Source organism: Triturus cristatus, chromosome 12 (genome assembly GCF_964204655.1).
Source record: "Triturus cristatus chromosome 12, aTriCri1.1, whole genome shotgun sequence".
Lineage (NCBI taxonomy): Eukaryota > Metazoa > Chordata > Amphibia > Caudata > Salamandridae > Triturus > Triturus cristatus.
The window spans coordinates 108,951,877-108,976,346 of record NC_140595.1 but is presented as its reverse complement, the minus strand read 5'-3'; the positions used below and the strand labels follow the sequence as shown (position 1 = coordinate 108,976,346).

Sequence of the window (24,470 nt, the reverse complement as noted above, 5' to 3'; positions counted from 1 at the left end):
CAGTGGTAAGTAAAAGTGATGTGGGAGCCAGCCAGTGGTAAGTAATGGGGCGGCTCTAACCCCATTCATTTTGTTTTTAATTATTTAAATGGAAGAGATTTCGCAAGTGCTTTGCAGGAAATGCAAGAAGCACCTCAAACAGGAGAAATAAAAAATGTTGACCCTGGCTCAGGTTCTTCTTGCGCTGGAGAAGGAAGACTGGATGGTGTTGATCAAATTACAGGATGCGTATTTTCACATACCCATCCTGAAGTCGCATCGGAAGTATCTTTGTTTTACGGTGGGGGTCTCAACATTACCAATTTGCGGTCCTTTGATTCAGTCTTAATTCTGCACTGCAAGTCTTCATTAAGTGGTGGCAGCTCATCTCAGGTCGGGGATTCCTGTTTTTCCCTAGCTGGATGACTGGCTGCTCAAAGCAAAGTTGCCAGAGATGGTGGTGCATCATTTGCAGGTAATAACACAACTGTTGTTCGAGTTGTTTTAAAAAAAATTAAATGTATCAAAATCTCACCTGGTGTCCTCTCAGCGCAACCTGTTTATTCGGGCAGTACTGGACATTACTGTAAGTCGTGCCTTCCCATCTCCACAGAGGATTCAAGACATCCTGGCTATGATTCTGCTTTTTTGGAATGGATTGGCTGTTCCAGTCCTGAAGGTCTTGCGCCTGGTCGGACTGTTTGCTTCCTGCATACTGTTGGTCAACCATGTGTGCTGGCATATGAGGGCCCTCCAGTGATGTCTCCGCTGGCAGTGGTTTCAACACAACAGAGACCTCGAAGAGGTGGTCAGAATCTCCAGAGACACTGCAGCTGAGGTGCTAAGGTGGAGTGTGCCAGGCAACCTGTCTCCTAGGGAAGCCGTTTCACCCTCCTTCTCCAGTGGCCATAGTGATAACGGATGCCTCCACTCGAGAGTGGGGAGCCCATCTGGGGGTCAAAGGCCTTTGGTCTCCAGAGGAAAGATTGTTTCCCATCATCTTCTGTAATTGCGGGCAATGCATTTGGCTCTCAAGGCCTTCCTCCCTTCCCTTCGCGGGCAGTATGTTCAGGTCTTAACAAACTACACTACCGCGATGCGGTACATCCACAAGCAGGGAGGAGTAGTGTTGTATCTTTTCTGCAGAGAGGCTCTGCGACTCTGGTCCTGGGTTCAGAGATCTGAATGTGCTTGCGAACAGTCTAAGTCTGCAGTATTCGCCCGATCACGAGTTGTGTCTTCATCCAGAGCTGTTCCTGCACATTTTCAGGATGTGGGGGGTTTTCTCAGTTGGACCTGTTTGCCACTCATGAGAACATGCACTGCCTGGAATTCTGCAGTCTCCAGTATCCAATGCAGGGATCGCTGGGGGACGCGTTTTAGTTAGATTGGGGCTCATAGCCTTTTTACGTGCTTCATCCCATACCCTTGATTCCTTGGGTTCTGAGGAAGATTCACCAAGAACGGTCCAAGTCCTTTTGATCACCCCAGATTGGCCGCGGAGGGTATGGTACACAGACCTCCTTTGCCTCTCATTGCACCCTCCGTTCCATCTCCCTCTCAAGGCAGACCTCCTCTTGCAGTCGCGGGGGCAGGTTCTACACCCTCCTCTCCAGAGCCTGCACCTTAATGCCTGGAGATTGAATGAGGCAACCTGAGTTGCTTCTCCCTCCCACCAGATTTCGTGGACGTTATATTATCCACCAGAAGACACTCCACCAAATCTGTCTTTTCTGTTAGGAAAGCCAAGTTTGTTAAATGGTGTGGAGAGAGATTGATCCTTTGTAGGGCCATTTATCTGATGTTCACAGTTTGTCTTTCCCTAGCCCAACAGGGTTGTGCAGTAGCTACTGTTACGGGCTACTTGTCTGCCTTGTTTGCTTTTCTCCGTCTACCAGATCAATCCTTGTTGTTTAAATTGCCCATTGGTATCGGATTCATTAAGGGTCTCACAAATAGGTTTCCTCCCACTCCTTTTATCATGCCTCCGTGGGTTTGGAATTTGGTTCTCATCATTCTTGATGGGTTCACCCTTTGAACCGTTTCATAGTTGTCCCTTAATTTTTCTAGTGTTTAAAACTTTATTTTTGGTTGCAATCACTTCCGCTAGAAGGGTTAGTGAATTGCAGGCACTTAGCTCCAAGCCTCCTTATACATCATTCCATGCGGATAAGATGGTTCTTCGGACCAGAGCTGCTTTCCTGCCTAAGGTGGTCACTCCTTTCCACTTGGTGCAGTCCTTCATCTTACACACTTTCACTCCTCCCCCTCCTCCTTCTAAAGAGGAGGAGAGGCTTTGTCGCCTGGACCCTAAGATGGCGGCCAGCTTCTACTTGGACAGAACCAAGGACTTCAGGTTGGACGATCAACACTTCATTGGTTATATAGACAAGATGAAGGGCAAGGCTGTCCACAAAAGACTACTTTCCAGGTGGATCATCCTGTGTATCAAGATCTGCTACGCCTAGGCCAAGAGGAGCCTCCTGAAGGTATTTGTGTCATTCTACCAGAGCTAAGTGGTCTTCTTCGGCTTTAGCCAGAGGTGTCCCTGTGGTAGACATCTGCAAGGCGGCAACATGGGCCTCCCTCCACACGTATGCGAAGCACTACTGTTTGGATTCGAAGGTGAGGAGGGACAGCCATTGTGCATGTTCAGTGCTGCAGGATTTTTGGTATAGGCAGGCACCCTCCTCCGGGAGAAGGACTGGTTGGGGATTCAATTCAAAAGGTGAGAAAACCACTGGCAGATGTATCCGTGAGAAGAACAAGTTACTTACCTTTGGTAACGCTTTTTTGGTGGATACCGTATCTGCCTATGGATTCCTCACTGACGTACCCGCCTCCCCGTTGCCTGTTTGCTTAAACTGAAAAATAATCTATTTGTATTTTATATGATTTATTGTTGCAATCATGTGATACTTGGCACTAGGAAATGTCTGTGATTAAGAATTTCTAGATTTGGTTGTGTTTTGTATTCTATGTATACTTGTGAATATGTTGTCGATTCACCCGTTAGCCTGGAAGGCACGGAAAAAATTGTTGGAACTGACGTCAGCACGCTGACGAGGTCTTCTTATGGCTCCGATGATCTCACGTGGAGCCGCGCGCGTATATGTTCGATTGTGACGTCCTCGTTGACGTGGAAGAGCTGAGAAGAAAAGTTTCTGTGGAATGCTGCACTTTGGGGTAATTCAAAAGGTGAGGAATCCACAGTTAGATACTGTATTCACCAGAAATAGTGTTACCGAAGGTAATTAAGTTGTTTATCTAGCACCTGGAAGGTATATGCCACCTATGGACTGCAGGATTTATTGTGCCATCCACAGAGTAACAGGTCATCTGTATCCTAATTGCAGCAGCCTAAAACCAGTTCTCACACCTGTCAAACTGACCCTTTTTGACAGGCAAGAAATCCTGTTAAATATTAATAAGTCATTCCTAAGAGCATCTTGTTGCCCACAAGGTTGGGTGCCTGATATTTAAAAGTGTAACACGTACAACACTAAAAGTGACATGTTCCTCCAATGATTAGGCCAAAAAAGCTATTTTCACTGGCAGGGCTGTAGCTCGATCCTAGAAAATGTCAAAGTAAAGATTATAAACTTTAAACTGTAACGTTTGTCAGAAAAAAGCCTAAAATAATAAATAGAAAAAATTGTTATTTTATTACTAACATTACAATTAATTGGTAAAGTCAGATTTTTAAAAAAAATAATTATTTATTAAAAGTAGCTTTTAGTAGGTTACCTTTACTTGCTTGAACTCCAGTAGGATATTTGGCATTAGCCTACTGACAACTGGTTTGACAGTCCTTGACCTTAATGTGGTGTGAAAGCTGCTCCCTGAACAGGAACATGGCCTCCGTTTGGAGAGGTGTTTTTTTTCTTCTAGCAGGAAGTTATGGTGGACCCAGGAACTTCATTAACTTGTGAAGGGGGCTGCCCTTTCACAAGTAAATGTAGGATTAGACCTAGAGAAGGCAACCCCTTGTCCCCCCAGCCAGGCTGCAACCAAACCCTGTGGAAGGGGAACTACCCCCCAGGAACTGGTTCAGAGTGACCACAGAGTAGGAGAGTGCTCATTTCCCTGTGGGTGGATGAAGGACCTTTCACAAGAGGGGAAGAGGTTCCCCATCTTGGATTTTATAATTGATCAGCACTCGCTGTGGGACTGTTTGCAGTTGGGCAAACAGGAACTCCTGAAACAATTAGTAGGGGGGAGCTAGGAGTCACTACACCCACCAGCTAGTGCCAGCCATAAATGTGGCATTCCAAGGGACCATCTTCAGAACACTTTCTGAATGTGTGGAAGATCAGAAGAGGACTGGGCCCTCTTTGCTGCAACCTGAGAGGCGCTCTGAAGGACTGAACCTGTTACCTCTTGTACCCTGGACAAAATAACTGGACTCTAAGGGGTCAGTTGACTGACCTCCACTGTGGCTACAGGGACACAACAAGCTGCTAGAGCCCTATTTCCTAAAGTGACCAGTTGACCGGTACCTCCTGGATCTGGACTGGACCTTGCTGGTGGTCTCTGCTGCAGTGAGCCCTGCCCCTTTAGTGCTGTCCCTGAGGTCCCAGAAGCCTTAGATGTATACCCAGAGGAGCTGTTCCAAAAAGCTTGAAAAGTTTGGAGTTAGAAAAGTTTTAGACTTCGAAGACCTCCGGAGCCGTCAGGGGTTGAGATACAGAGACAGATGTCCTCAGATACAGCTTCATTCTTGACCCCCTGGAGGAACTTGAGCTCCATCGAAAAGATTGTCAGAATGTAGAATCTTTGACTGGAATGAACCCATATGGTGTATCCGACCTGCGCTCTATCAAAGTTGTCCTGAAATCACACCTAGGTCCTGGTCTACTGTTTCATAGACCATCATTGTTGCTTAGTGGTTTTTGGCACTATTTTTCTTTAAAAATTGTAAAAAATCATATCTCCAGGTACCCATAAAGAATTTTTGTAATTTTGGTATTGTTTTGTTTATTGGACTCTACTCTATTTTGTCTGATTCGGTTTGGGATTTTTATTGCTTGGTGTTTTGACGTTATTACTGTTTTGATACGTCATGCATACTTTACACTTTGCCCTGCGCTATGCCTGCCTACTCTCTACCACAGCTTCCAGGGGTTTTAGCTCAGGTTAATATAGTGACTGTACGTTTCACACTGACCAATTAGTGTTATTCTTCCTCTAGGTGGATAACCGCCCACCCCAAATAATCACTTTCCTACTGTATCATTTCACGCGTTTCCTGGTGGCATAAATATAAACAATCAAGATGAACGTTCTAGCATCTTCGTGGTCTTGGTTTGGCCCGTCCTGCTATGCTCTAAAAATTTATTTCTAGTTGGTCAATTTCATGGACATTTTCTGGCTTGGGTTGCAGTCGTAGTTGAAACCATTCTGACCTGCATTGGTAGGAGTAGTAATTTTTCTGCAGTATTGATGATAGCCAAGTCCAGTGTTGGTTGCTCAGAGCTCTGTTTGATTGTACAGTAATGGACTCCTGGATCAGGGCGTCTATAAATTTGTAGTTTGGTGTTGTAGGGCCCACTGCCTTTTTAAGTGCTTGGTCATTTTGTTTTAAATGCTTAGTGAGGGAGACTGATTAGTTTTAGAAACTGAACTGTTTGTTTCCATATCAATATTGTGCCTAATTATGTTTTGATAAATGACGAGGTGTCCCATTGTGGGCTCTCGTGTGTTGTTAGTTTCTGAAGATAACTTGAAGATATTTGGATTTTTAACATTTCTTTGTTTCAATGAGTAAGCAGCATTCACTTACAGGCATGTACTGAAAATGCAATGCTGTACAACATCTATTACTGTTTAATTAACTTTTTTCTACTTGTTTAAGGTCACTCTTACAGTTGCTTTACACAAGGACATATTTTCAAAACTCCCAACTCACCCCCCCATACAAGCTTCCTCCATGCAAATTTATTTTATTGTATACTCTAGGTGTGCCGTTGATTATCACTGATTCGCACTTCTTGGATGTGAATATCATCCAATTCCCTTAGGTGGGTCTTGTTGTGTGGGTGGGGTTTGATCTACTACCTCTTGGATCATCATCCCCCATGCCTGCAGCACCTCCGGCAACCCCTCGTCCCTTCTAGTTTACCTCATGTCGTCCTCTTCTGCCATTGCCCATTCCTTAAGGTCTGTCCTCCACTTATCTATAGTTGGGCCCTGCGGGGTTAACCAGTGTATAGCTATACGTCTCTTGGCTATCGTAAATCCAAGTATCAGAAACCGTCTGCTAGTCTTTAGTTTTGGATTTCTAGGTATCAGTCCCTGAAGACAGGGCCGTATTTCAAAGGCTACCTTCCATCCCGTCACCCTGTTAAGTTGATCTAGAATTTCAGTCCAATATTCTTGTATTTTGGGGCAGTGCCAAACCATAAGCACAAAATCGGCCTGCATGTGCTGACACCAGGGACATCGTGGGTCTCTCGTTGCATCATTTGAACAATATTGTATTGTATATGCTTAAACCTGGCATATATTGATACTCTACTGACTCCTTCATGTATTTTTTTCCAATCTGTCGAAGTCAGTGGTTGGTCGCTGGCCTCTTGCCACCTCTCCTCCATCTTAAGGGACTTGCCCCGTTTATCTTCCCTCAATGCTCTATATAGGTGGGTTACAAACCTCTGCCCTCCTGCCATTGTGATCATGGTAATCAATGTTTGTGAATGATCTGGGGCTTCAGGGAATGTCGGCCGTGGCTGCCATCTTTGCCAACTGTAGGAATTGTCCATCTCCCAACTCAAATATTTCTACCGCATCCTGGTATGTTATGAGCCTGCTCTCTGGATATAGATCTGAGAGTATCAGGCAGCCCCCCTCCTTCAACTTCTCAACTGTCATTGCCTGCGCTATCTAGGCAAACTGGTATGATCCAGATGTCTGCATCTGGTGCATATAGCCCTCTTGTCATAGTTTTTACTGTCCTATCCCATATTCTGGCCATTAATCGTATCACAGGAGGATATATGTTCCCTGTATTCCCCTTTCTTTCAGGAGTAGGACTCCTCTATTTGTCTGCTATAGGTACCTGTCAGCAGGGTCCTCTCCCAAGAGGGGACTGTATCTAGTTATGATATTGTGTGTTGTAGTTATGACACCGATAGTTCCAAGTCTGGGATTTCCAACCCTCTTCTTTCCCACTGTTGTTTCATTACCTCCAGTCCTACCCTGCAGCGTTTCCCATTCCACAAAAGCTGTGTTAGTAGAACATCCAGTTCCTTGAATACTTTATGCAGAATTTCTACATAACATAGAGGCACCTAGGCAATACCACCATTTTAATCCGTGCAGCCTTTCCCATCAGTGACAATTTCAGTCTATTCCAAAAGTGTAGACTACCTTGCAATCCCTTGACTATCCTTCCCATATTTTGTTCGTCGAAACGGGCTTTCTCTCTGACAATGTGTATACCTAGGTATCAAACAGATTCTAGTTCCGAGGGGAGCTCCAACCGCAGGAGCTGAGAAACTTCCCCATCCTCAACTTTCCCTATTGGATATAGCTGTGACTTAGATTTATTAATTTGCAGGCCCGAGACTTCCGCAAATTTTTCTAGGGCTTGAATTAAAATTGAGGTGGAATGTGTCGGGTGGATCAGATACACTAATGTATCATCTGCATATAATGACACTATATGTTCTGTCTGTCCAATTGTTATGCCATGTCCCTTCAGTACTGTTCTCTGATGGCATGCTAGAGGTTCCCATGCTATGGCAAATATTAATGGTGAGAGCGGGCAACCTTGCAGCGTCCCACTGAGTAACATTAATGTCAGACACATAACATCCCATACGGACCCTTGCCATTGGTTTTGTATACAGTAGTTTAACCCATTGGATGAATCAAGGGCCCAGGCCCATTTTGTGAAGTACTTGGCAAATCTATTGGATATTGTTCAGGTTTTGGGGTGGATACTGTAATTTTCCATTCAGCTAATAAGTGCCAAATTTCTGATTTATTGTGCATCTAATATTAAAGGGTGTTATATGAATGTACATTTAAAGATACTGGAATTTCCAAACTCTGAAAACGGGCAAATAAGTGCCTATGGGCTAATATGCATTGAAGCTGTTCTTCTTACATACTGTTAACTTGCTAGTTTCATGTACCTTGCTGGGCTATGGCTTTAAAAAGGCCATGTTAATTATAGAGGAGTTGGAAAAGTTATGATGTTGGGGTAGTGCTTTTATAATTTAAAAATAGTAGCTAGATGTAAACAACTTTCTGGGTTGCATGCTATACCCAGTTGCCATACTTCATCCATTCTACACAAGACAGATGACCTGGCGAAGCTCATTCTTTACAAATTTCTCTTCTTGCCAATAAACCATATTGAATATCAACTTCGCCTGAGTCTCGTTACACAATGTGTTTAGCTGCAAGTCCCTTCCAACTAGTACTTGAAGACGACTGACCTTGATCTGGCCTTTAGTTATTTCTGCTAGGATCGTGCATTCCTCCCAAAAGACAACGCACAGGACAGTCTAATAACATATGCATGACATCCCCCTTGGAGATTTGAATTTTAGGAATACTGGTGTTTTGTGTGTGAATTTAGCCAGCTTGCATGGAGTCCAATAGGCCCTGTGAAGAGTAAAAAAATGATTCCTCTTTAAGGCAGCAGGTTTTGCAACTGAATAAAGAGTATTTAAAGATACTTGCTACAATTCTTTTGTATCTGTCTCCAGTAAATCATCCTTCCAGATTAGGTGCACTTCTGGTTAATGGTTATCCTCCGCTTCTAGAATCATCCAGTACCACAGTGCTGCTTCATTGTTCAGATTAGTGCTGCCTTTGATGTGATTCTTCCACACACCCCTGCCTTCCCCAGTCCACGTTTGCAAGGAGCGCCATGACCTTAACAGGAAGTACTTCAGCTTAGACAGTTCTCCATTCATTAGTGCTGAAAATATCTCCAAGCCTATCAGACCCGTTCCATTCCTCAGCCCTCCCCAGTTGTTTTACCCCGCTTGTCTCAAGGGTCTTATTAGCGAGTCCTCCAAGCATTCTGGCGTTCTGGAAGACTCCCAAATCGGATCTGAATATGAAAGGGAGTGTTGAAGTTTCTCCTTAAGTGAACCATGTTTTTAATGCAGCAACATCACAATCTAACTTAAAAAAATCTATATATCCTACCTCTCCGTCTTCACTATTCCTCACCCTTACAAGTATTCTGCGGATATGCTCCTGATCCCTAAGAATTTGCTTTAATTTTTTCAGTTAAATTGTCTATTTCGATTACTTCTCTGAAGTTAAACATTTCATTTCTCCACACAATCCTTAACATGGCAGAGAACCTCATCTGGAATTTAGGCCTTGGTTTTTGCTACTCTTCCATCCTACTGCCTAACTCCCACTGTCGGTGCGCCGTCATTTTGCCAATGTCTGACCTTATTTGATATAAACAGATTTCAGATGTCAAAACGTTGTCTCTCGGTGCACAAGTTGGAATTAGCTTTCACTGTATAGGTTAGAAAATTGACAAGGATCCCTCCTTAGAGATTTCTGGGTTGGGTTCTGCTTAAGGGGATCCCTATGGTCTTCTTAGATTTCAATATCCAAATTGATGTCAGTTCTGTCCTGTAGTATTTCTCCTTTTAACAGTCCCTTCCTGGATATTCAGTAATCTCGAGTTGGTTCTTCTTGAGTGATTTTCTAATCTAACAAAGTCTTCCATCAGCAGTTTGTTTTGCTGTTTTAATATGCTTATCACCTGTTTAGTTACAGGCTGAGTCTAGCTCTTTCCATACTCTCCTTCAAGACTTGTATTTGCTTAGCATCAAACCTTTTGTCTAACGCACAACATGACCCCTGTATTTCTTGATTATTTTCTGATATCTCAAATCTTTTCATGATTTCAGATCTGATGCCCAAAAGAATGCCTTCTAAAGATGTATGTGTATTGTCCCTCCTAACTGTATGCCCTCCACAGAGGTGTCTCCTTCATCCTGTACGTCCACACTTTTCGATATCACACTTTTCGATGCAACAGAAGCCTCTCCCTGGTCGTGTGCCTCGTTGCCAAAGTTAGAAGCACCGGTAACTACCTGCAGGGGTAGGACCGGCTGCTCCCGTCATTTCTGTCATTTGTGGTTTTGTTCTCGCATGATGTGTAGGCTTTGATCTAACTAGACGCTGGCCAGCAGCCTCAACATGCCTACTATCCTCGTCCTGTACGGTGCTGACTGTACCTACATTCCCCTGGAGGTTAATCCAATCAACAGCAGTTCCTGCTGGTTTCAATTAGGCCAGTGCTGCACGCCAGTGAGAGTCTAGATAGCAAGACTGCAAGCTACAAGAGCTAGGCAGCATCGGCTGACAGTAAATAGTCCATTTTGTTGCTTCAAAATATAACTTAAAATTCACCGCTTTGGGAATTTGTGTATTACTGGCCAACTCGCAGCAAATGAGACCATGCTAAGTGTATAAGGGTGGACTATCCTTTGAAGCAATCATCCCTGCACCGTGAGCTCCTGCGACCTGCATCAGCACACCGCCAGTGTTTCCCCCTGTGTCAGTGACTGTTTGAAGATGATTGAGAGTAGCAGTGCAATGATGATTAGGAGAAGGGTGATGGTCATAGTGGTTATTATGTGGTGTGTTTTGGTGAGGATGTCTGTATGGGGTGACTTGTGTAGGTAAGTGTCGGTGCTGTCAGGATTTCAATAGTGTGAATATTGGTTGGAATATGTTAGTGGAGTAGTTCGGATGTTTAAGTATGGGCAAAAGAAGGCAACAGTCTTTATAGCGGAAGAGAGGGGTGTGCAATGTATTTGTGAGCTATAGGAGGAGATGTGTGCATATGACTGTGTTTCTCTGAGGAGGCAAGACTAGGATATGTGCTTGTTAGAATGCAGGTTTGGGGATTGTGTTTTCATACTAATGCCTCTTTTTAAGTGTACCGGGCAATGCAGACTTGGGAGTGATATATGGTTTGACCTTGGTGTGAGAGGGTGTTTCAAGACATTGTCATTGGAAAGATCTATTCTGAAGGTGTGGGGATGAGTTTTAGCTATTGCATTAGGGTATTGTGTTATGACATATTGCCTAGAGGTGTTTATGCTCTGTGTTATACGCAATTGTGTGGTCAAAGTGGCATGATGACCGTTTTGTTGGAGCCTTGGTGTGTCTGTGATGAAACTTGGTGAAGATGGTGGATACATTCAAAGGATATGAGGCTGCCTGGTGTCCAGTAGTGGATGTGTAGAAGCTGTGTGAGATGGGTGTGTGCTAGTGGAGATGTATGGTGTGAAATAGGGAGCTTACTTAACTTGTCAGACTCAACACCTCCTGCAATACAGACTCTTTATTAAAGAAGACAATATTATCCACCAACAATAGTCCACGCATGAATTATCACCTAGGGACTTAACACTTACTGCTAAGATACCTTGTTAATTTAAAAACAAAATCAGCCTGGATCAGGTGGATGATCTTTCGGTCAAGATGGGGAAGGTTAATTTATAGACCTGATATATCAATGGGTTTTACCCATTCTGCTTCTGTGATTGATTTGTTGATGTACAAGGGCCTAGGTCCCTTCACTTACTGTGCCTAAACTGAGCTCAGCGCCAGGAACAAGGTTCTCCCCCACCCACCGCTACCCTGCCGCGCTCCTCTTTGCTCTCCACCACAGTCGTCGCTCACTGCATGGCCACCACACCTCACCACATAATACGGATGAGTGTTCACATGCTCCTCCTACAAGTGCATGTCACTAACAGCACCCCACCCGCTCACGCAGATCAGCCACCTGCTCACTCAGACCAAACACCACCCACACAACTCGCCACACTTTCATGCATGCTGTTCAACACCCCCTCGCTCAACAAACCTGCCAGGGCCTCTGCAGTGTCTAGGTCTCTTGTTGGCGCCCTCAAGATGAAGTGTCTAGCAGCCCCTTGGGTCACTGAGTTGCACAACAAGAAGGGGGTAAAGGAGGGTGGGGGGATGGAAAGGAGGAATAAGGTCAGGCGTATTCTCATTGCTTCAAAGCCACTTGATGAGGGCCAGTCGATCCAGCAGTGTTCAAGGACCCTAGTGGGGCAGAGCAAGCAACTGCAGAGGTATAGGGCCTTAGGTCTCAGTCTATGCTCTCTCGCCCTGTGATTAGGGTCTCCGGCATGGGTCCGCGGCTCCAAGTAAAGCAATTCAGCGGCCGTTCAGAAGACATGGGCTCTCAAGGAGAGGCACCAAGGCACACCGTGAGCTGTGCCTTGCCTTCCGCGATGAAGCAGCTGCCGCGACACCTCTGGGGCCAGGTCTAATGAAGATCCCGGAGCGCACCCTGGACCCGACATGTCATCACGTGAGACCACCTGTCCCGCAGCCGCCAATCAGGCTACACGCCGCAGCACCACCACTGGTCCTGCAGACCCAGGCTGGGGCACCTACTGGGTGGGGCTCTGCTGCCACACGGCTCAGCTGCGTGAGGGTGTTGAGTTTCACCGGTCTCGACCAGCCCCCATGCAGCAGCGGTCGGGTACCCTAGTGCGGCCGCCATTTTCACAGCAGGCCTTGAGGAACAGAGACTGGCACCGGAGTACAGTCCAAAGTAGCACCGAAGGCAAGTCGGCATCCCCGAACCTCTTCAGGTACTGGTGTCGGGCAAGGATGAAGAGCGATGATTGCGGGGACCGCAGGAGCAGATGTAGAACACTGCCGCCATTTTAGGCGGTCAAGCCACACCAGCTCACCGAGTTTCTTAACAGAAGTGATGATTTTGGTTCTAGATTATTCTGTGACATTAGTTACATGCACCCTTATTCCCTGTATTAGAGTGTAACACGAGTATCCAATATTGGCATTGTCTTGGCTCTTATAGACTCTGAGATAATAGCCTGTCTCTTTTCCATTAAACCGTATGAGGTTATTTAATTCTGAGAGGGTTAGTTCAAGTTCAGGCTTGATATGTTTGTCTGATTGGTGAGCATTTGATTCTCATTTGGGCATAATTCATTTGCAGAATGAGGACAGTAGAAAGACCTGTGCACATTCCAATTTGCTGCCTTTTCCTCTGCATCTCTAGATCCAGAGGTGAAGGTGGGATTGCTTGTATCTATCTACCCTCTCATAGTTGGTTGTCCTTTTCTTTAATGACATGTCTGACGAGGGAAGTTTGGTTTTAAAGAGACATAGTTTTTGTTATTTTTTTGTTCGTGTAATGGCTGCGGTATTAAGTGCAGGGCTTGTTTTAAATCTACATTTCTCTCATTAACAGAGATGCTTCGGTTTGAAGGTCAAAGTCCCATCGATGATGCAGACTCTCTGGACTCAGGTCACCAAACTGATATTCAGAACACTGCATATAGGCTGCAGCTTTCCAGTGTACTACAGTCTCTCCATCGAAGTCTACAGGTTTAGGCTGGTTGTTTGGCCAGAGTAAGGAGCAGAGTTTATAGGGGCAGGTAGAGCAAGATCAGTCAATTAAAACTGAAACACATGGATCTGGTCTGAAATTGTATCAGCGCGTAATTTGACAGCATGGTTCTAGGGCCTGGCGTAATTAGAAAGGTAGAAAATCTTACCAAACGACCATCAGTTGCTATTTCTGAATCGTTCTCATGTGAAGTGCAGGTGGAGCTGAAATATCTGATGGAAACTTGGCTCCCTGTCCACGAGAAGTAGCCTTTCCGCCACTGATCGAATGGACTTTGAGAGGGTCATTCAGTATGGAAAGAGAAGCCGTGGCAAGTAAAGCTACAGCACAAGCTTGCATAGTTATTTTGACCCCACACCTGCCTTATATGGATTCCCCCACCCCTGGGGCCCTTGTTCCAAGTGAGCACTTCTCTTGTAGTGTCCCGGGCTTGACAACGGCGGTTGCAACAATATCGATCCCCGTAGATTAGCCCCTTACAGAGGAATGTCCAAGACAAATGTGATATTATCTCTTCACCACACAGTGTTATTCACACTCCGATTTCTGGAAGACTCTGTGGGGAAAGGAAGTACCGGACCGTCGAATGGTCCCGCTTAGTGATCCATGTGCAAAGGAATAAGGGCAGGTGCCCAAAGTTATGCTTAGAATCCAGAGGACGGCCCTGCGGAACGACGAGGGTACCAAATACCAAAGCTGTGTGTGTAGTCTTGAATCAATCGCAGATACTCCCTGTCCATTATCGCACTCTTCCAGGCTCATTTTCATCCTGGCTTTCTTTCTTTGTATCTGTTTTCCGTCTTTGTCTTCCTCTTTATTTCCACCTTTTTGGTTTTCTCTCTCCTGCTCGGGGTCCATGTCACATGAGGAACAATAAGTGCTGATCCCCAAAAACGAGTGCCGGTGGGCCCCATCTGCAACCACTGGGTCAAATTAAGCACTGGTCCTGCTACTTCTAAAAGGAAAATATAATAAACAGCATCCACCACTGCTTATTTACACAAGGTGAAGCTAAATGCCAGATACTCAGCTGATGTTCATTCCACAGCTCCACTTTCCCTCTTTTCTGCCCCTTCCCTGCTTTGTTCAAAAAGCATTTACAATGCGTTAATTTCTAGCCCTGTTAATTTATTAAATAGTCCCCCTTACAGTGGGATTTCCTCATACAATGGAAATAAGAAATATTAAATATCATTGTGGCACAGCTAAAAATAAAAAAAAGAATTATCCATCGCTTCTGATCCTTTGCACCTTTCTCTGGAGTTTTCCAATGTCAGGTAAGAGAGAATTCAGTTTGCTGTGCTGATCCTCAGTAAGGCACTCCAGTCCTTTTCTTTGTACACTTTTGTGCTGTATAGCTAGTGATTGGGCGGAATAATAAAAAACATCTATGGGATTGTCTTCCTGTGCTCGGGAAGAGAGCTCTGCTTGGCAGACAGTGGGGTGGAGAGTTCTATCCCTTGCTGATCAGACTTCAAGGATTGCTTGAAAGCATCAGTGCCTACTGTTGCAGTTTGCCACTATACAAACTATCTCTTTCTTGGCTTTTTAACACAGAGATCCCTTCTTTGGGGGCATCGCTCATGATGATGAGGAGGAAGAAGAGGAGGACGACGACGAAGGCCGTGCTTACCCTTTTGGTAGTAGAGCGCCCGACGGCTTCGGATTCAGCTTTGGCCCTGGAGGATCCTTTTTTCACGGCAGTTTCGGCTTCGAGGAAGTTTTCCAGGACTTCAACAAACTCTTTACCGATATCGACAAATGGGCAGCCAGCCCAATAGGTATGTTGTCACAGCACCCATCAAGCTGTTCTTCAGTGTAGATGGTATTCTGTTAAAAATAGGGTATACCCTACCACGCTTTCAAACCTGTTGAGTATTCATCAGGAGGTCTTTTCTAGGGAACACACTGCGCCACAGCGCGATGACCTTTGTATGTAACCAGGTGAGACTGAACGTGGAGCAATGGACCAAAACTGAGTGGCAAACATATATGGGATAACGTACCATCTATCATACATTATAGCAAGTCTTTAAGATGTACCATGAGCACACAGAAGAGCGATAATGAAGGCAAAGTTCCTTTTATAACTTCACGGAACTCAAAGATTACTTGCAATATCATTTTAATTTACAGCAGATTGTATTTTATTAATTGTAACTAATGGTCACACCACAACCCTTTCCGGAACAAATTTAAATCATGGTCTCCTGATTTTTCACAGGGCACAGATGGTATGGTTCCAAATACATTTAATGAAGATGGAATTTGTAGCGTAAAATTAAATGCACAGATATAAAGCTGGTAATTTGATGCAAACACATAAGCAGCCTAATGTAAGTAGCATTCAAATTCGGTTGCAGTTCAGAATGTCTTATAATTAGCAGACAGTTTACTGCTTTCATATAATGAACTCCAGCCAATCAAAAAAAGCATTTGCAATGCAATTGGTCTCGCATTTATGAGAGTTTGAGCTATTGCATTGCCTTTTATTTATGTGTTGTTTTTAAAACCGATGAATAAAAGGCATTGTCATTTACAATGTCAGTAGCTTAAACTCTCGCAAATCTGTCACCTATTGCATTGCAAATGTGTGCTATAAATTTTTTAAAAAGCGTTAGGAGAGAGCATGTCCTCCCTGCAATAGCAGGCAGGACAACGCTATTTGAGAAAATAGTGCTCAGAGGCTGTAATTGAAGCCTACCGAGCAACAACAGACGTAACGAGGGGTGTGGCCATGGAAGGTTACAAAATGAGACCAGGCGGTACTAAGGAGGGACTATTAAGCCTTTTAACCAATGAACAGCCACAGTTTACACTAGACAATGACGCAAACCAATGAAAAATGTGGGTGGAGACTGGGGGGAGCTTCAAGTTCCTAACTCAATACAACATGCCTCGCAGAGCACGGTATGCGCTGCCCAGGCTTGACCTAAAATAGTTGCAGCAATAGATGTCTCCTTTCGGCTAGCGACTGTTTAATTTCTGGGAAAATTATTCAGAAGTAGTTTCCCTTTCATAGTTTAAATAGCAGTTGCAATCCTGCTTTTTGACCTGCATTTCACAATGCTGCTGGTTCTGTCAGCAGACATCATGACATGTAGTAAGTTGTTACAGTTTAGCAGATACGTCACTTTCTTCTTACGGATGACTAGTGATATCACTAGACTAGTAAAAAAATTAGAGACTGGTATTTATGCAAATATAGAGCAGTGTAACATTACACAAGAACAAACATGAAAACTCAATGTCCTGCAAAAGTAGATCACAGAAAAACAGAGGTCTGTATCTTCTGAGTGAGGCATAGTGTTTTTGTAGCCAAGAACATTTCCCTTAAGAATCTAGTAGAAAGGCCACACAAACTACTGGCTCTAGTAAAACTCAGTAAAGCAAAGCACACTTTCTGGGGCCCCGTAGACTTCACTAATATAACCAACCAAAGAAAAGGACGTCAAGATTAGTTTTTCTGTGATTTACTTTTGTAGTGCACTGTGTTTTCATGTTTGTTTTTACTTGGGTGATGTCTATATCTTGACAGTCAGCTTTTTGAGTTGTTTGTTATGACTTTCAATATGTGCGCCACATAACTTGCTTTTAGTATGTTTTTCAAATATGTTTATGTTCAAGGTTTGAGTGGAGCTCTTATAACCATTTAATCCTTAAACAATAATCAAAGAATTACATGCATGTACAGTGATTCAATTCCTTGTATGTGTTAATTGTGTATAGTGTCATCTATGACTAGCGGGGGTCTTGTTTCTGTTCCACTTTAGTCAGTTTTGTTCATCAAACCCATGTTTATATGATGGTACTACTACGGGATTCTTTCTAAGATGAGGAATCTGCTTGAGTTATCCCTGGAGTGGACAAGTTAGATTTGATATGTATTTAACAATGAATACTCTTCTTAACGCTACTCACTGATTGTTCTTTCACATTTCTTATAATTATTACTGTTGTCTTTTAGTTATGTATATCTAAATTCAAACCCTACCATTGAATTTTAGTTTTATTTTCTCTGTTGTGTGTGCAAATAAAGCAGAAGTGACGTCAAGGGTTGAAACGCTCCTTCATAGAGCTGATCCGTTTCTTTGGCAGTGACATCTACTCCTCAGGCAAAGCTGCTCTTAACGCCTCTTAACATCTGTCTTACAATATTGTAAAATCATCACGATCCAGTGTGATATGATTTATATGACAGCAGGCATTGTGACCTCACAACTCATCTGTAGTAAGTTTTTACGTTATAGCAGCTACTTCCCACAAAAATATTTTGATGCTAAAAAAAAATAAGGCGCGATAATTCTGACCACTACTACCCCAGTGTTTTCGAACCAGTGTGATGCTTGGAGTTTTAAAAAAATGAATGATTTGTTGGTGGATAAAGTACACATCCATAAAATGTTACTGGTACAGTAAATAACTTGTTAATTTCTTCATCCTTGTCAAAAATAAGCAACAATGTGAGAGAGAAGAGTATCTGGTTCTAGTTTTACTTGTTCATCCAACTCAGCTTCTCTTCTTTATTTCTCCGACTGTCGGAGGCTGTCTCATTGCTTGATGCTGTTATCACACGCAGAGCTTCCTAGTGCTGGTGAGTACCCTGTGGACCGAGGAAGGGGCCGGTCTCTGCGAGACTCTATGCTGAAGGAACCAGACAGTGACCCCCCTAAGAACAGCGAAGGATCCCTACGTCCAGAAGCAAGGGACATTCCTGGTTTCCGATCACCTGAGAGAAGAAATCCTTGGAGGCCTTTTGGCCAGGTATGAGGGGGCTGTGCACAGAAGGACCACTAAAGTTTATTGGAGCTGTGTAGGATCCAGTGAAGAAAGGGGGACTTCTAGGTGCAGTAGGGTTAGAATCCCATGAGCATGCAAGGCTAACCTAAAGGTGTATGGAGTGAAGGGATGTAGATAGACTGGGCCTAAGAGTGAGCTACATTTTGGTGGGATATTGTTGTGTAGATGGCAGCAGTGACGTGTATATGGAAGAAACTTAAGGGTTTCAGATAGGTGACACTTGGTAAGTTGGAGTTAAGAGTACTCTAATGGTCATTCTTTTGGGTCTTTACATTCCCAAGTGAGAGATTTTAGGTGAGAGGGTGGACACTGAGAGTACTCAAGGTATATACTTCAATTGTACAGAGAGGGGGCTTTTGGTATCCTTGGATGGAAGGAATGCTGCAACATCACAGGACTGCACTGAAAGTGATTTAATTGCTTTGGTTAGGAGCAACACAATGAATAAGCAAAGATGGGAGTTAAGGATACTCTTGGAACGAGGACCAGGTATAGACTTACTCAGGGGTTCAAAAGGACCAAGCCTGCTGAAGCATGTTGCTTTTCAGAGCACGGGGTGGTGGTGTTTACATGTATACTGCGGTTATCAGGGATAAACCGAGTAATCAGGAGACCATTTGAAGTCCTTTGCCTGTGGAGGCTGGCAAGGCCCCTGTGGCCAATGGGGGTATTGAGAAAAGGGTGATCTCAGCAGTCAGCAGATAAGTGCAAAAGTAATCATGTGCTTCAACAGGTGTACACTGGTGGTAATGTAGAGTGCGTAATATGGAATATTCTGTGATTGCTCTTTACCAGTGGTGATGCTCTTAGTGCCTTCTTTGTTGTTTAGATTGAAGATTTCTGGAAGGCTCCACCACATACAGGAAAGGATGCTGCTCTAGAAGATAAAGGTCTGTACATTTTACGCTTTTTGTTAGAGTGGCATAAGGCATGAGATTTTCCGTCTGGTGATTAAGTTCCTTGGGTGAATCATCACAATTGAAAATGAAGCTGATTGAGGTAAAGTGGTGAGACCTTGTTGAAGAGCGACAGTACCTGGCTTCGATAGCAGAGCAGGGCATAGCAGAAAGGATTTTAGAAATGAAATTAGTAAGGCACATGATTGTATCATCCTTATGAAAGCAGTGAGAGCAGGAAGTAGGATACAGGGACCTTCCACTAGTGTGTGACAAAAAGTTGTGAGTCTCAACAAATTAAAAAAATAGAGCAATGGCCTAATCCATTGGGTGCCCAGAAGGAGGGGAGTGATTGTCATTTGAAAAGCTTTAAATGCAGGAAAAAGAACATTTAGTTGAACCTTAGAAATAGAGTTGTAAAGCATTCCATAGAGATGGTTCAGTTTTAATGCCTTCTGTTTAGGAGGGTGTGGATTGTAGAGGTCTGTGTCTGGAGGGGTGGTTGTAGAATCTGTGTCGAGTTAGGCATGCTGTAATCTATGGCCGGAGGTGAGTTGCAGAGCTCACGCAAGCTACTTGACATAGGATCAAAAGGGGATGGGATCCGAGATGCATAGCTCTCTAGGAATAAATGAGCAGTAGAATCTAGCAGTGGTGAGCAAGTAAGAGAATGTCCACCTGTCAGAGTGGTAGGTTGCATAACTCTCGGCACATACTTTGTATGGAAAGACTATTTGTAGAGCCCTATTGTAGGAAGGTGGCCCTTTTTGACATGGTGCCCCCACTTTCTTTTTGCCTGTCAACTTATATTATTTTGACTGGAAGTGCACTGAGTTCCTGCTAACCAGGTCCCCAGTGCCAGAGCTCTTTCCCAAAACAATTGTTTTCCCCCATTTGGCAACACCTTTAGCACCCTCTGTAATTCCCTAGTAAATGGTACCCCTGGGACCTAGGGCCTGAGGTACTAAAGAGGGTTCCTTAGGGCACTAGCACAAATTGTGCCACACTAAAGGACCCCTATCAGGCACATGCAAGACTGCCATTGCAGGCTGCGTGTCTTGGTGCAGACAAAAGTGAAAACACGACATGTCACACATCCCTGCATGCCATGTCCCCTAACACCGCATGTGATATTTGTAAGTCACCCCTACAGCAGGCCTAGCAGCCCCAAGTCAGGGTGAAGATTATTACATGTTAGGGTATACCTGCATGAGCAGAAATGCCACTGTACTTGTCAGTCATATTACTGCCAGTACAAGTGACCAGGGAAGCCATTTTAAAACATGTGCTGGACACTGGTGAAAAAAAGTTCCCCAGCTACATGATGGCTTCACTGAAGATATGAATGTTTGGTATCAAACATCTTGTATTGATAAACCCACACTATTTCCAGAGTTGGATTTAGCATTACATGCACACAGAGGGCACCTTAGAGGTTCCCCCTGAAAACCTACTAACCTCTAGTGTGCACACCGACTGGTTTCTGCCAGCCTGCCACCCAAGACACTGTTCTGACCTCCTAGGGTAAGAACCTCTGCTCTCAGGAGACCCAGAACAATAGCCTGTCCAGAAAGAGGGTGCCACCCCCTCCCACAGAATGGCCTGCTGATGAGCCTTTCTAGGCTGGCAGGCATCAAAGAGTTACCGCCTTTGAAATGCGAATCTGGCTCCCCTCATGGGAGAGGAAGGCGACTCCCTTTGTCCAAGCCGTCTTTGCACCTGGACAAGTGGGAAAATTAATCTGGTCAGGTAGGCGTGTCACCCCCCAAGCTAGTACTACCCCTAAACTGGGCCCAACTTAGGTTGACACGACTTTTCAGAAGTAGCCATCTTTGTGATGGCATACTTAGGAATTCTGGGACATGGTTAAACCCCCTTCCCACAGGAAGTGGCCATATAGGGGGCATAGTGACCCCAAGGGTCTGCTCATTGGCTACCACCCTACACTCCCCTAAATTCAGCATTTAGGGGAGCCCCTAGCACCAGAAGAGTTGATCCTGATGACCTACGAAGGACGCTGAAGAGCCACAAAAGCAGAAGACTGAAGAGACCAGCTGACTTGGCCCCAGTCCTGCCGGCCTGTCTGCTGTTCCTTGTCAAAATTGCGCCAAAGACGTCTCGTCCTGCAGCTGTTGTGCCTCCAAAATCTGGGAGCACTGTCTACCTTTATTAAAAATCCAAGACCTCCCATGGAATAGCAGAACTGTCCCCTGCATCATGCCGAAACTCTAAAGAAAGGACACTGAGGACTCCGGAACCGCCAAAACCTAATGCCTGAAGCCACCACTGCACCCGTCATTTCATGCCGGAGGTGAAGTGGGCCAATGGTGCCGTGGGCCAGTGGTGCCCTCGAGGTCCCCCAGCCCTCCAGAGAACGAGTCCTTTGTGGTTTCACCCCTTGTGGACCCTCTGTCACCTGCAGCCTCTGCATGCAGGTCCCCTGTACTGCTTCTGCTCCCGGTAAGAAAACCTAATGCCTTAAAACACCTCTGCACCCATCATCCCTAGGCCATAGAGAAGAGGACCAAAGGTGGCCCTACGTCCCTGAGCACCGTGAGACTTAAGCCCCAATGGTGGTTCAGCCCGACAGGCTACCCAATGAAAGCCTGCAGCCTTGTTTCACCGCAACCGTTCTCGATAGAATAACATATGGCACCATATGCTGTTTTGCATCTCTTCACCCAACCACCCTAGTGCCGTTGGTGGTGTTCTGCTGGTGCTGCCTTGGACCTTGCCTACCGCTCACCATAACTCCTGGGGAAGGGTCCCATAAGTCGCTGTACTATACCTGAATGCTGCATCGACTTTTCCTTCCATAGAATTAAATTGAAGTCTCCAGACATTGCAAGTTTTGACTTTTTGAACTAAAAATAATTTGTTTTTTAAAAATGTACTTACCTGAATGATTTTCTTCTGATGCCTAAACATATATAAAGATACTTGCTATTTTTATAAATTGGTGTGGTGCTCCTTCTTGAGTCGCATTTCATGTACTGACCATTGTGTATATTTTCAAATGCCTCGCACTCCTGTGATAAGCCTAAAGCTGCCCGATCACACTACACCTTAGCAGAGCACATTGGGATTGCCTAAACAAGCCCCTGTCCACTCATAAGGGAACACCTGGCCTCTTTACACAAGATAACTCATTTTGATATATAAAGAACCAGCTTCCTAAACCTATGTATAGAGAGTTTGAGTTTCAAGTAATGGCTAGTTGTAGAGGTCTGTAGGAACGGGATATTTGTGGATTTTTAATGTAGGGGGAAGTTCAAAGGGCTCTCTGCACGGAGAGTGTGAGTTTTAGGGTTCTCAATATGGAGTTGAGAATTATTAGAGCTCACTAGGAAGAGAATGAGCTGTATTTCTCTGTGGCAGGAGTGTTGTGCAGCTCTGTGAAGAGGTGGTGATTTCCACTGCTCTCCGTAGGGATCATGGAATTCTTAGAGCTTATGTTGGGTGAATGTGGTGTGTTGTGCTCTGAACATAGTTGTCAGATGGAGCTGCTGTTAAGAGCAGATAATCTCATGTGTACGGAGGATGTAGAATCAAACAATGCACCTCTTTGTAAGTGAGTGGAGAAGATGATGCTGTGTTGACCTTGTTGAAGCTTTTACGACTTCCTGTTTCATTTTGTAGATCTAGATTCTCAAGTATCGTCTGAGGGTCTTGACACAGTTCTAAGACCATCAAAACCAGAAACAAAATCTTATTTCAAGAGTGTGTCAGTCACCAAAGTAATGGGACCAGACGGGGTATGTATCATTCTTGCGCAGTATGCATGCCCATTTGACTGAACAAGAGTGACATCTTGCAATGCTTAGATTTCCTGTCTCAATCAATAAACTGATTAGCTTTAGCAATTATAGCATCTATCAGGGCTGGCTCCTCTAGAAAATGTTTAGTATAAATATAAGAGTATGATGGATATATTTCATGATATGTATGAAACCCTTTTGGAACACTATAAAACAAAAATTAAAAATAAATCCTGTTCCTCTTTCACTTAGGATAATCTCCTGAATAATCCAAGTTTGGATTGTTGGTCACCTGCTTTCCATGATTATTTCTCATTTTGCCATGTTATATTTCTTCCTTAGACCATTGAAGAACATCGCACTGTCAAAGACAGCCATGGAACAGTAGAGACCACTGTAACCCGAAGGAAAGGTGACCAGGTGTTTGAAAGAACCGCGATCACCGATGAGAAAGGAGAAGAGAAAGTCTCAGAGAAGATGATCAATATGGACGATCGTGAGTGTCTCTCTGGAATAAAAACTAACATAGATTTCCATTTTACTTATACATATTGAGATGAATGCCTAGTTAGTCTCAAGTATAATATGTTGCTGTTGTTAAATTGCAATAATATTGCAGTTTTCCTAAAGCAGTGGTCAGTGGTCAGAAGAGCAGAGTGATTGAGTTAGACTGGTCTCAAATTACAACAGTCTAAAAACCCAAAATTTTGCAATGATGTACTCCTTAGTATTTGTCAATAGAAACCATGAAGTAGATGAATTGGAAATGTCTCTAAATCCAGTTGTCAATGCTGTTTGTTTTTTACAGGTATTTGAAAAATAACCTGGACTTAAATCTAAATGAATTGTTCAAGAAGAATTAATTGTTTTATTGTTACCATCTCGTTGAGAAGATTTAAATTTTCTATCTCCTATGGCCCATTCTCCAGTAATTTGTTTTAGGAAATCCCTTCATCAGGATACAGAGTAATCAAACATATTGTTACTTTATATTTGTTTCAGTTCCTATATAACCTATCTGAACAGATCTCAATCTCATGAATGGATTAGATGCACACTTACCTTCTCCTGCTACACTTGTATTAGTGCAGCTTCTTTTTCTTGCACCTCTGCAACAGGTGCAATGCTTCTCAGATTCAAAGGTCTGTCCCAAGACTTCGAAGAAATACAGCAGTAGGAGTGTGCTCCGTCTATCTGTGCCGGGTGCAGGCATTCCTCTCTTGGAAGTCCAGACTAATACCAAACTGTTGACTCTGAGGTCCAGTGATTTTGGACCTTAGATTGTACTGATGGGAAAGCTAATAGGTCTCGCCTTCGGGCCTGCTTGGCTTTGTCAATGGTTTTAGACATGCAGTACAGTGTCCCTGATGCTGTGCCACATAGCTAAATAAAATAAAGCTTTTGATGTGTCTGATCACGTCCTTTTATAGAAATCGCACCACTCATGGGCATGTCTAGAAAGTGATGCAGCACTTTTATTTAATTTAATTTACCAATCCAAGTTGGATCGGTAGCTAAAAAGAGGACACAAACCATGAAAACGTTTTAAAATGTTTTTTTTTAAGTGGATGGCTAGAAGCAACACTATAGTCGATGGGCAGAAGCAAAACAAGGGAGCGAGTGGGGTGG

General features: G+C 44.0%; 1 protein-coding gene across 1 annotated transcript in view; it reads left to right on the top strand.

Moving 5' to 3' along the window:
- Positions 1-24,470, top strand: part of HAX1 (HCLS1 associated protein X-1) — a 91,763-nt gene that overhangs the window by 50,326 nt on the left and 16,967 nt on the right. Inside the window, exons 2-6 of the mRNA XM_085639798.1 lie at positions 14,945-15,168; positions 17,967-18,151; positions 19,017-19,077; positions 22,723-22,838; positions 23,184-23,337. Of these exons, the coding sequence (XP_085495924.1) occupies positions 14,945-15,168; positions 17,967-18,151; positions 19,017-19,077; positions 22,723-22,838; positions 23,184-23,337 (740 nt within the window). The remainder of the gene's footprint in view (positions 1-14,944; positions 15,169-17,966; positions 18,152-19,016; positions 19,078-22,722; positions 22,839-23,183; positions 23,338-24,470) is intronic.